Source organism: Prinia subflava, chromosome 3 (assembly GCF_021018805.1).
Source record: "Prinia subflava isolate CZ2003 ecotype Zambia chromosome 3, Cam_Psub_1.2, whole genome shotgun sequence".
In the NCBI taxonomy this organism is placed as follows: domain Eukaryota; kingdom Metazoa; phylum Chordata; class Aves; order Passeriformes; family Cisticolidae; genus Prinia; species Prinia subflava.
Genome location: NC_086249.1, coordinates 89,154,159 through 89,167,049, shown reverse-complemented (window position 1 = coordinate 89,167,049; position 12,891 = coordinate 89,154,159). Strand labels below are relative to the sequence as shown.

At 40.4% G+C, this 12,891-nt stretch overlaps 1 protein-coding gene across 1 annotated transcript; it reads right to left on the bottom strand.

Annotated features, from left to right (window-relative positions):
* Nucleotides 1-3,485: 3,485 nt before the first annotated feature.
* LOC134548250 (toll-like receptor 7) lies at nt 3,486-12,672 on the bottom strand. The gene is made up of 2 exons (XM_063392851.1): nt 12,536-12,672; nt 3,486-10,053 (listed from the first exon to the last, which is right to left on the bottom strand). The coding sequence occupies exons 1-2, from the start codon at nt 12,536-12,538 to the stop codon at nt 6,916-6,918; spliced, it is 3,141 nt and encodes a 1,046-aa protein (XP_063248921.1). The 5' UTR covers nt 12,539-12,672; the 3' UTR covers nt 3,486-6,915.
* Between the last annotated feature and the right edge of the window lie 219 nt (nt 12,673-12,891).

Sequence of the window (12,891 nt, the reverse complement as noted above, 5' to 3'; positions counted from 1 at the left end):
ACCTGTCTTTCTAAACCGAGACAAATATGTAAAAGTTTTTCTGCGAGATTTATTCATTAGTTTTGTAACCTGTTGACAAAAATTTGAGACTGGGGTTGTTTGTAGAAATCTGCTGTGCTCCATGACATTAAAATCATTTTTGTTTTGTTAGTTTTTTTAAGGTGGAAGATTTTTGGATGCATCGATATGCATATATGCATATATACACAGACACTTATACAATACGTGCATATGTAACAACTCTGGGATTCGTCTCTGCTCAAAGGGAAGATCATCAGAAGATCTTAGCTGCTGCAAAGCTGGGCTCCACCATAGCTCCTCTTTGCAGAAGTGGTTGTTCCTCTTTCCCTGTCACTTGCAGAACTGCCTCCCTGATGGCAGGATTTCTGGGAACAGGGATAGAGCCAGAGAGGGTGCACATCACACCTCAGAGCCCACACATATGCACACATACAGCTGTATTGGTCTCAAGAACATTCAAACCCAAATATGTTTGTAAGCCTGAAAATTAGCATTTCTGCCAGGCAGTTTCTGGGACTGGATCTTGCATGAAAGCAGGGTTTCATTCACAGTCATGCAACAGAAGCCAAAGAGCACCTGAGAGGAAGCCATACTAAGGGAATCTGTTGTCTTTGATTTACTCTTTAAATGTATGAGGCAACAGTGTCTGAGGAGTATCTTATACACATTGATCCTGGCCCTTAAAAATGTGTTTAGGAAACATTGCTCATGTAACATGATTCCATTGCTTGTAACACGATTCCTTTTTTTACTTGGAACAAGGGAGAAAATAGGATATGTAGGGTGGAAGGTAAGTATTACATAACTAAAGTAATCTCGTAATTTATTCCTTATCACTTGTTCTAGAACATGTTTGTCCAATCTTTACAAAACTTTGTGTTATCCTTCAAAGTTTAGTGTGTCCCTCTCCCAGAGACCGCTGGGCTGAAGTCAACATGCCAACCTACAATCCATGCCATCATCCCCACTCTACCCCCTCTCCTTTCAGATCCAATTGAGGTGCACATCAAAACCAAAACCCAAGATGGTCACCCACACGAGGGGCTTCTTTTCTCTTGCCAGATGCTGGAATGGGTCTTGTGTGGAATTGCAGTTCCAGGGTAAAACAACAGAAAAGGTGGTTTCATTGACACTGCAGGGGGGAAGCTAAAGCCACTAGCTTCTGCTCCCTTTTTCATCACCTCTTTGACACACTGATGTATAAGGTTTCTGGCATTAAGTACAGGCTATACATCACTTCTCCGCCTGCTTCTTGCAGCAGCCCAAATTTCTGGTTTACTTTCAAAGACAAATAGTCAAGCTCTGGGATTTTGATGAGCTGAGGCCACTGCTGCCTGAGGTGGGATTTAGGACACTAAAACACACTCTGTCACAGCGATGCTGTGGGACTTCCGAGAGGAACACCTGTAGAGAAACTACCGGGAAGTACGGAAAGACTTTGACATTTCCTTTTCCAAAGGAGCAAGGGTCAATAAAATTCTTACTTCTGAAATTCTTTCTTTTGCATCATGAATAGAAGTTCAAGATAGACAAGCAAGAGCATGGCTTAGTGATTGTTTTTCCTAAGTTAATACTAGAACTAAAAGTAAGTCTTAGACCAAGGTAATTAGTTTAAGAAATTTTATTATGAACAGAATGCAGGATTCAGCTGCAATGTTTCAGAGCATAATCTTGTAAGAATATAATCCTTCCATATGGATTTGTGGACCTCAAATATTCTGGGTAAATTATGGCAAAGAATCATCTGCAAACCAGCCAATAAGAATATAAGCTAAAACTTTTCTTTTTCTATGTTTCAGAAAATTTTCCTTTGTCCTTCTACACTGAAGGCAATTTGTCACTGTGGGGGATCTGTTGAAATTAAATTTAAATTATTTCTTCAGTTAGCAAAGCAAAAACATAAAAAATTATGTCAGTAAAAGAAGGCATATTCACAAAGGACTTATTTACAGCTTTGCTCTTTAGTTGAAAACTAGTCTGTAGGAAAATACAAGACTGGGCATGTGTGTTTTTAAGCAACACATACTTCCAGATCTTCTCATTCTTGTGGAATCTTAGTAAAATACTGATAAGATACATGATACAAAAGTTGCAGATATTACTATGGGAAGTATGACATAGATAAACCACATAGCTAAGACAGTGAGCCGAGAACTTAGCTTGTAAAATGAAAGAAAATATTCAGAAAAATATTTAGAAACCAGAAGTGGAAACCTTCAATTTTACAGCTTGACAGTTTTCCAGAATTATATAAATCTATTATCACTCTTTCAATAAGTTCATTGCTAGAAAAAGACTGAAACTTTATTTCCTCATATGTTTCTGAATTCTCATCTGCAAAGACAGTTTTGATTTTATGGGTGTTTCGCTTTAAAAAAAGCCAAAGTTACCTAGAGATGCTTTTGCTCAAAATGTTGCCCTTAGCAGTATGCAAACAATAAAGGAGAGAAAACATGGATTTTGATCAGTGACTATTCTGGTACTCTTCTTTAGTTCAGGACTGAATATCTTGAACAAAGATACTGTCCCATCAAAAAACCCACCCTAAACGCCTTAGTTTTCAGAATTTAGTAGGGCTTCCTGCTGTCTTATACTTTACACATGCAAATTAAAAATTTCTCATCAGGTACACATTTGATTTTCCATTTTGGCTATTTTTCTAATTAACTAATCCCATGTATAATAACCTCTAAGTGCTCATTAACTAAGGAATGCACTCAGGTTGCTTTTAGAAGTTGAATATCCAGATTCCCTTTTTAATTTCAGCAGCAGCATATGGATTTAATAGAAATTATTTAACTTCTCTGTGCTTTATTTTTTATCACTTATACTTCTAGAGATAATGATAGATAATGGGTATGTCTTTGGTATTTGGACACACAGTCTGTGTTCCCGAATCAGGAGACTAACTTCAGTTAGACATTCAGTGGAGTTGAGCTCATCCAGAGGCATGTGAGAGTAATTACAACTAAAATGATCTGAATATCTTCTTCATAGTAAATGGAGAAATTTGGCCCATGGCTGATTTTTTTTTTTCAAATGAACAACTATCATAGGGTTAATTTCTACAGGCAGATACTTTCAGAACAAGATTGAGGAAATGAAAAGGCAGGGTTATTCACAAGACAAAAAACAGGTTCTCTGTTCTAGAGGACCTGTTGACCCCAGTGTGATCTACTACACAGTGTATTTTTAAAGATGCTATTATAAAGTTCCTTTATGAAATATCATGTTTGCTACACAGCACCCCAATTTTATAGCAGAACAAGTGACTAAACAAGCTATGTTGAAATCAGACCATCTTTGATTTCAGAAGTCCCTTCAAATATAAATTTTTCTCACAGGGGTGGTAACTGCAAGTTCCTCATATGTCAGTTCTTAAATATAGAGAGATCAAAGAGAGGGTTTTACAGTAATATAAATCTGTGCTGTAAGTATAGATGCTTCTTACCAACTTTTAGTGATTACTATTTTTGTGCCACTCTAATGACAGTAATGTAAATAGCACTTTTTTTTTTTTTCGAAGAATGCAAATTCCACACAGTGGAACAGTAAAAATTCAATTAATGCACCAATATTCTTCTTCCTTTATCCTCTTTCTGCTTCTTCTGTTCCATGTGTGGTCTTTCCAGGCCACATAGGCTAAATACCAAGTCTAGCCATGGTCTGTTACAATTTCTGTAAGGGAATAGCAATTGATGCGGAACACCTTTGGTCATCACAGTGGGTGTTTATAGTACATCAGATACTTTGATGTCCACATCACATGGTTATTCAAGACCAGCTTGCTGCACATGTAAGCCTGGAGCAGCAGCCACCTTGCCTTACTACTCCTTCATTGAGAAGGAGTTCTCAATGAAAACACCTACAGAGCTAATGGAGAAAAATCCTACTTGGGTTGCAACTAAAATAATTGCATCTTGCGTCCCTCTTAAACTCCTGCATTAGGATGAGATATTCATAAAATGTCTCTATGATCTCACCTCTGAAGGAAGAATGACACATAGACTTGTTAATGCAGCTGCAGAAGTCCACTTTTAAATTGGCCAAAAATCCATGGCCAATTTAAAAATCCAAAAATCCTCCTAACTGACCTCACACCAAATCACAAGATATACTATCACAACATCCTGATGTACAGAAACCTCAGGACTCTTAGTGTTTTGTAATTTGGACACAGCTACACCAACCAGGCAAGCAAGCTCCAAGCTCTGCCAGAGAGAAGTGCACCAGAAGCTGTGAGGAGGCTCAGCTGTTAACTGGCCTAAGGGGTATCTCATGCCATAGAATGCCATGCCCAGTATATAAACAGGTGGAGTAACACAGAATGGGATCTGATTGTGGTTTGGAGATGGCTTGTGCATCGGTAAGCAGTGGTGAGTTATTCATTGTGCATCACTTATCACTCATGGGTCTTCTTTCTCTCTATCTCTCCTCCTTTTTTCTTACTATTTTTGTTGTTGTTGTAATAATATATTTTACTTCATTTCAACTACTAAACTGTTCTTATCTCAACCAGCAAGAGTTACGTTTCTTTTCTGATTCTCCTCCCCATCCCACCAGGGTGGGGAGAAGTGAGTGTGTGGTGCTTTGTTGCCAACTGGGCTTAAACCACAAAACCCTCCCAAGTCACTCAACCTTGCTTTCACTGGCCATACACTTTCTTTTATCTGCCAGAGAAAACAAAGTGTATAAGAAAGTTTTACTATAGCTCCAGAGAAAGATTCCTGATCATCCAAGCCAGCCTTCTGCCTCACCAGTTTGACTTCCAGCATTTTGGAATTACATACTCCCGTGCTCCAAGAAGGTGGTGTTTAAATTTTCACCACACTGGCAGATCCCAGCATCTTCTAAACCATTTTCCCAAGGGGCTTACAAACTACTTCCCTGAGCAGCCTGAAGTCTACTCTTCTCATATTCACAATTTTGCTGGCTATTTTCCTCCTGTCACTATTTTAAATTCAACTGTTTCATGGTCCAATCACCAATTCACTCATGAGACCTTCTTTTTAGCAAGCAACAAATCAAGGAGGATACCTTTCCTAGTCACCTCCCTTAGTACCTGTATCAATTTATACTCATTGCTATTCATCTCATACCCATCCTGTGCATGCTTCTCAATGGAAGAGAATAAAATACCTCTCCTCTCAACCTTAGAAGGCTAAGTGACCTGGTGTTCCTGCCATTGTCTGTGAAGCTGAGAGAAAGGATCTGCTCCAAATAGAAATTTTGGCAGGCAGAGGAAGAGGGAGAGGGTGTGGGAGTAACTGTGGGATAGAGGTTCCTGTTTCAAGTACTACCTTATGGAGAGAGTCACATTACAGCTTATGTTATCATATTTAGAGACACAGATTGTTTAGGCTTACAAACAAAACCACCAGAAACACACATTATTAAAAGACAACTAAAACTCATGGTTTTTAACTAGGCCCTCATCTTTTTCCTACTTCTGTATTCAATCAATAAATATGTTGTGGAAAATGGAGGGGAAAAAACCTTCTTTTCTGTAATATTATTACATGAAGTTTCTTTTCTTGAGTTTCTTTGTTATTCTGTCTTGTTGCCAAAAGAAAGGACCAGTCAGACCATTTCCCCCCTTAGGTGAGGAAATGCAGGTGACATCTGAAATAAGTTTAAAGCAGTTATGAGTGACAATATCAGCCAGAGATATCACCAAGACTAGTTGCCAGAAAAGAAAAAGGGGTTTGAGCAGTAGGGGAGAAGCTGCCCAGACTGCTGCAGACAGAAGCAGCCAGCAAGGTGAAAATGTGCTGCTTCAATCAAAACAGACATCAAGCAGAGAACCTGCCTATGTCGTGCTCAGAAGTTTAGGCTGCCATTACAAAAGGTTTCACTTGAAATACTCTCATGTGTTCAATGAGTCTGTACTGTGAAACAGAGTGGGGAACAGACAAAAGTGTTTATGTTTCTTCACTTTTCCAGGGTGTCCCTAAAGTCAGACCCATTCCTATCTCAAGTGTTTAGTAGTGCCCCATAAGCTGTTGTGGGAGAGGGACCTGCCTGCGGAATAAAGAGATGAAAGAGGGCTTAAGGCTGCTCTGGAGAACCCCAGCATAGCTAAAGAAACAGTGGGAAGAATGATTTCGTTGTGTGACCTGATCTTACCTTACATGCTTTGGATTCCAGATTCTGTCTAAATTTTCTTGTGGGGACAGGTAGTATGTCCCCAGCCCTGGCTAGAGCAGCTAACACCCAGCTGATACAGAAAGGGTGGTCACTCACAGCTTGGGTGGGAAAGGTCCTCAAACTGGTAGTACAACATTAGAGAGGAGCCCTAAAGTCTTCAGGGTGGAGCCAGCTCAGCCAACAGCCCAGGAGGCAGATGAAAGGCAAAGTGAAAAATTTATTTGGAAATTTGCAGTAAATACTTCTGGACTTCTGCCATGCTGTAGTACAGCTGCATGTTCCTCCTTTCTTACCACTTTTTCCACTTTCTCTTTCTTTCCTTTTACCTTTTTTTCTTTGTCTGTTCTCACCTTCTCCTTGGTTTACTTGATTTCTCCACCTGCCATGTACCTATTACTCGGTGCTGTCCTGCTCCCCCTCCTTGCTTTCACAAAGCAGCCTGCAAGCCCTACAGAAGCTGATGTCAAATACCTTCCCACTTTAGCATCTTCCCTTGCAGTGCAGTGATCAGTGCAAAGCAAGGTGCATATCAACTAAACATCTGTTATGGCAACAGTTCCTATTCAAACCTGACAGAGCACAAGAAAATTATTTAATTTCAAAGTAATTGTGCCTTTCATTTTGCGATATAACAAGAAGGAGGTATATCTTCCATGCTTTGACAGTTTCTGCAAATGAAGTGCAGAATCTTTTCCTTCGAATCTTTTGATCTTGTGCATCATAACAATATTTACAAGAAGAGCACAACTAAACAGTTTCTTGGAGAAGTTTGTTGTAAGCCAGAGAATTGCTGGTAGCTATGGCATTTTTCAGGCACTGCCAGAAGTAGGGCTGAGACTGAGGATTAGTTGGCCATTCCAGGACTGAACTTCTGCACAGCCTCTTCCTCAGACGGACATAGCGGGACTTCTGCAGGACCTTCTCAAGAAATATCAAGATAATGACATCCATCTTTTCATCTAGAAGCCGCTGATGAGCCATATAAAATGTTGTCTTGAAGCGGCCACTTGTAATGTACCTGTGGGTCAGCACAAATATGGTCTTCTTGCTCAGCTGAATGCTCTGGGAAAGGTTGTCAAAGACCGGCTGCCCTGGGAGCCAGTCTCTTCCTTCCAGGCATAAATTGAACTGCCTGGCTTTTTGGTTTTCCAGCCTTTCCACCAGCTCTTGCAGCACCCACTCGTTCACAGCTGGATCTTCACTGTCATAGGCAATGAAGGCATCGTAGCAAGCAGCTGGTGAAGACAAGCGCCGATAGCCCTTCAGCCTGGCAGTGCAGTAGTGGTAGCTATACCACACATCCCAGAAGTAGAGATGGCTCATCACTGTGAACACCATCAAGCCAAGCACGGCTGAAGCTGACAGAGCATACAGGATCAAATACGACGTGTCCAGCTCACAGGTGTACAGATCCAAGAAAACCACGCTCTTTCCCTTATGTGCCCCTGGGCCAGCACAGGTCACATCTGTGGCCAGAAGAGGAATGGTCACCTGTGTCCGATTGATCCACCACACAAACCACACAGCCTCACAGTTGCACTTAAAAGGATTGCCATGCAAAAGCAGCATCTCCAGGTTGTTGATGACATTTTCAGGGAAGCTAGATCTCTTAATTATTTCAATCTTGTTGGAGCTGAGGTCCAAATACCTCAGTGCAAAAGCACCTCTGAGAAAATGTTTGGCTAGCATCTGTATGCGATTGTTTCGGAGCATCAGTTTCTGGAGAGATGAAGTGCAATTGGACAGTTCTCGGGGAACAGTAGTCAGCAGGTTATTGCTCAGGTCCAGAGTTACTAGGTTCTTCAGAGAAGGAAGGTTTCCCCAGATGAAACTCTTCAGTTGATTATTCGTTAAGTTGAGGACCTTGAGACTGGGAGGCATTTTTTCAAAAACACTATGAGGCAAAAAACTGAGTGAGTTGAAGGAAATATCCAGTTCTTCCAGACTGGTCAGATTCTTGAAGAAGGACAAATACCTATCATTGCCATCCTTCCAGAGGGCATCTAAGTGATTTCCTCTGAATTCTAGAATTCGAAGAGATTGACTTTCCATTCCAGTATCAATAGTGGTAGAAATGTCATTGTCATTCATCATCAGCTTCCTCAAATGGGCCAGGTTTTTCATAAAACTTAGCACATGAGTAACACCTTCTGCCTGAAAATAATGCTGGTTATTGCTCAGATCTAGAATTTCTAAAAGTGTTAATTCTTTGAAAGCAGTTTGGTATAGCAAATCAATCCTGTTGTTAGAAAAATCCAGATATTTCAATCCAGACAAGTAAAGGAATTCACTTCCATTTAAAGTTTGACTTATTGCATTGTCTGACAAGTTGAGACATTTGAGGGAGCTAAGTCCCTGAAAGTCGGAGGGGGTAACAAAAAATACATTGTTTCTGCTTAAATCCAGAGTTTTTCCATAGTTAAGGCAATCTTCCTTAACCGACGTCTCGTAGGAAGAAGCCTCTTTGTCTTTGGAACGGCAATTTCGCTCATACACATCATACCTGAAATAATGCATCTCTTGTACTTGCCTGTTGTACTGCTCAACTGAAATGCCTGGATTAGAGCAAAATCCATAGAGGTTGCTTTCTCCTGAAGAAGGAGAAATTTTATTCACTGAGAGGTCAATGAACTTAAGAGCTGGGAATTTTTCAAACACTGTCACGTCTGCAACTTTAATAAAATTAGTCCCGAGATCCAACATGGTTAGATTCCTAAGACTGAGCAGTGGCTCTAGATCTTGTGCTCTCAGTTCTTGAAAGACATAGCCCTTGAGCCTCAGGGTTTCCAGGTTAGAGAGAGAAGAAAATGTCTCAGAAAGATTCAAGAAGGGAGAATACAGCTTCGGTTCAAAGTTAAACGACAGATCAAGCTGCACAAGGCTGGGGATAAATTTCAAAAACTGAGCATCTCCAATCTCCCTCATCAGGAAATTTTGGGAGAGGTCAAGTTCTTTGAGATTCTTGATGTTTTTAAACCAGCTGCTGGGTATGCTTCGAAGAGAGGTACTGTGAAGCCGCAAAATTCTTAAATTTTGCAAAGAATCAAAAGCCTTTGAATGGATCTGAATCGAGCTCTTGGGACAGGGAGTGCAAGGATATGGAGCATTATAGCAACGTGGGCAATTGCCACTTAGGTCGAGAATTTCTAGGTTGGTAAGGTCACTTAAATCGTGTTCTTGAATCTCTTGAATCATGTTGTTGTAAATATACAATTCCTTTAAAGTAGGTGACAGATTGGGGGGAATTTGTGTTAAGTTGTTGGACTTCAGGGATAGTATTGTTAACTTCTTCAGCCCCAGAAAGGCTGTTCTCTCAATTTCAAATGAAACATTGCATGGATTGCGGTAGTAACAGTTCTGTCCAAGATACAATGCCTCTATGTTCCCTAGCTCTGAGAAGTTGGCTTTTTGGACAGAAAAGATACTGTTTGCTTCCAGGCTCAGCAGGGTTAAAGTAGCAGGAAGACCTCGGGGTATTTCTGCCAGCTGGTTTGCATCCAAATACAATGACTTCAATCTTGTCAGGGCAGCAAAACTACCATTCTCAATTTTCAGTGGGCTGGTGCACACATGATTTTTGGGCCCCAGTTTGACAGGCACACAGTTGCATCTGAAGTCAATCTCCTGGAGATTTTCAAGATGATCAAAGGATGTTGGGTAGATTTGAGGAATATTGTTAATACTCAGGGTAAGGTTGGTGGCGTTTGCAGGGATCCCTCTGGGGACTTCTGTAAGGCGCCGGTCAGTGCAGTCCACGGTCACAGTACCTTCCGAAGATTTGACATCACAGGGTAAAGTTTTGGGAAACCAAGCCCCTAACAGCAGCATGGGGAATATGGAGAGCAAGATAAATGGCAATGCATTTGACATCTTTGCACAAGGTACCTAAAACCAAGGAAATAAGAAGGTATTATATCAATGCAATGAGAATATTTCACCTATACCCTGGGTCAGGCCAACTATGCAGTTAAATTGGCATCCTTGTCTCACACTAACCAAGAATGGATGTGCAGGTAGGTTTTTAATTTTCAGGAGGTATACTATGGTATTTCCTTTCCTTCTTTTCCCAGAGGACACAGCAGTTTATGCATGTAAAATACATTATGAGACTCATGAAAAAACAAAGAGTGTTTAGCCTGACCAAATGGCCCATGATACCCCATCAACTGCCTATCTCTATCTTTTATTGCAGAGCAATTGACCCCAGGGCCAGGGACATTAGCCAAGACAAGAGCCCATGGAACACAGCAGAGAGCTGGTAGGGAAACCATAGAGACTCTCTGCAGTGCAACACGTTTCTGCATCACATGGGTACCCTTTAGTGAGCATCTGATGGTGTACACCACAGCAGACCATGAAGTGCTGGCTGTCACCAGCCATGGACACAGAACCTGCAATAGTGGCAGCCACTGCACATCAAAGTCCAGAAACTTTTCTTTCTTTAAAACCAGGAAGGTGTAGGAATGAGGCCTGCAGCCATGAGATATGCTGTTATATATGTGGTAAAGGGATTTTTCTGTGAGATCTGTGGTTAAGGGATTACTCTGGGTATGATGGTGTGCTGAAGTGTGATACGTTATCAGGCAGAAACAGCTAACCCATTTACCCTCAGCCAGCCAGGTAGAAGAGGAAGTGATACTAAAATGTCACAATTCTGTACTTTCCTTGTGCTATACCCAAAGTCTTTGTAATCTCTTTGTTATTCTTGAGATCCCTCATTTACATATAAGTGGCTGTAACAGAATATTTGACCACAGTCTCGATTCCACTTCTCCCAAAAGTATAAATTGGCATTTGAAACCTTAATTGGCCTAGGATGAGAATATACCCATTTTACGGACAAATCAGTAGAGTTCTTTCTCTCTCTTCACATAACTAGGGATGCTTCTTTGGTAAGATTTGCACTGGCAGCACTGTATATTTGTATGTTGCAAGTCGAGTGTATTTATCAATTATCCAGTAAATTGCACTACTGGTAAATCTATGTTCATGGAAGTTCTTATTGAACTTAACCAGACTTACAGTGATGAATCAGTAATACAACTGTTCACAAATCACATGAGGCTTGTAGTGTAAATCAGACTATTGTTGCATCTGGGAACCTGACCAGACTTAGTAGTACTGAATTGGCTTAAATCAGAAATTTAGTCCAGACACACCCAGCCCCTCTGATTTTTGAGGACCAGCTGAAAAGCAAGGGAGGATATTTTACGCCAAATTGCTACACACTTAATGCAACAGGAGGAAAAGCTAATTAGATTCAACCTTTAAAGATCTGATAAGCCAAAATAAACACTGTCCGAGCATCAGGGCATGACATGGGCAAGATTGCAGTCTACATTGAAGACACAAACTGTCTGCATGAACTTGTATGCAGCCATTGCACTCAGACCCTTAATTTTAGGTGCTTACCCAAGTTTCTCACTTTATCATCATTAACCTAGGCTGCACTGAAATTCAGGAGAGGAAGGGGGGAAGGAAGAGAGAGATAGACTGAGAGATCCCTCTCCAGCTGCTGCTTGGCTTGAAGATGGAGAGATCTCTGGCTTACTACAGATCAAAGAGAGAGTAATGCTGCACATGTAGATGCCTGGAATTCGCTGCAAAGAAACTGGACTTTGAAATCTTCATTAATATGTTTGTAAGTTTCTCACGTATTTCAGATTTTTTAGGGACTTAAGTGGTGTTGCAGAGCCAGCCTAGCTCTTTGTGCTTCATTTCTTTGAAGGTTCTTCCCTTTCCTGATAATCTTTTTAATGCATTAGCTATTTGAACTGCAGAGAGTTACATTCTGGTGCCGTATCTGGCTATTCACATGTGTAAAACCTTGTGTCCATTATGGTGCCAGGAAAAATAAAATTACTTCTAAATAAGAGCGAAAAGCAAGACTATCTTGTGCAATGTCTTTGCAATGAGAGGCTTGCTTAATAGTACAGCTAGAGTATGTGAGCTGTTCTTTTCTTTGTGATCTATTCTTGGCTTTATAAGAAGTTTGAAAACAACTAATTTACTGATCTTAACTGGCATGTGCATAAACTCTTGTGATTTAGGGTGTTCTCCAAATATTCAGCAACAGTACAGCTATGTGTTTCTGAAGGAAGGTTTTTTGCTGTGGTTTCATATATTTATTTGGGGAGGAAAGACTAGAGAAACACCTCAGAAGTTACAGCAAGTGGAAAATATATTATGCTCATTCTGCAGTATAGGAATGCAGATAAATCCTTTCATAATGCTCTGCAGCTTCTAACCATAACAGTAAACTGGATCATTTAGAAAACAGAAAAGCAGAATATGTTCTTGAAAATCTTCCACAACAGTTCCAGTCAAAAATGTCTAAGAGCAAATTTAAAAAGAAAGTTTAACATACCATATTCTTTGTACTTCCAGGTTTGGCAGATTAGATTCTGGGAAAGATCATAAACTGGAGCAGAAGAGAACAGCATCAAAGTGGTTTCCAGTGGTTCAGCTGAGGAGTAGAGGAGAAGGTAACATGACATAACCCATCAAGACAACAGTAATCTACACCGTATCTTCTTTCTCTTCATCTGAACACCAAAGGAAAGCAACTTCAAAATCCTTAATGAGAGAGTATGAGATTAATCAGCTTGGAGACAAAGGCATTATGAAAGGGTAATATTCATGTGATCAACAAAGATTGCAGAAGCTCAAGTTCCTTTTTTTTTTCCTTTTTTACTGTAAACTGCATGAAAGGAAAAAAACTGT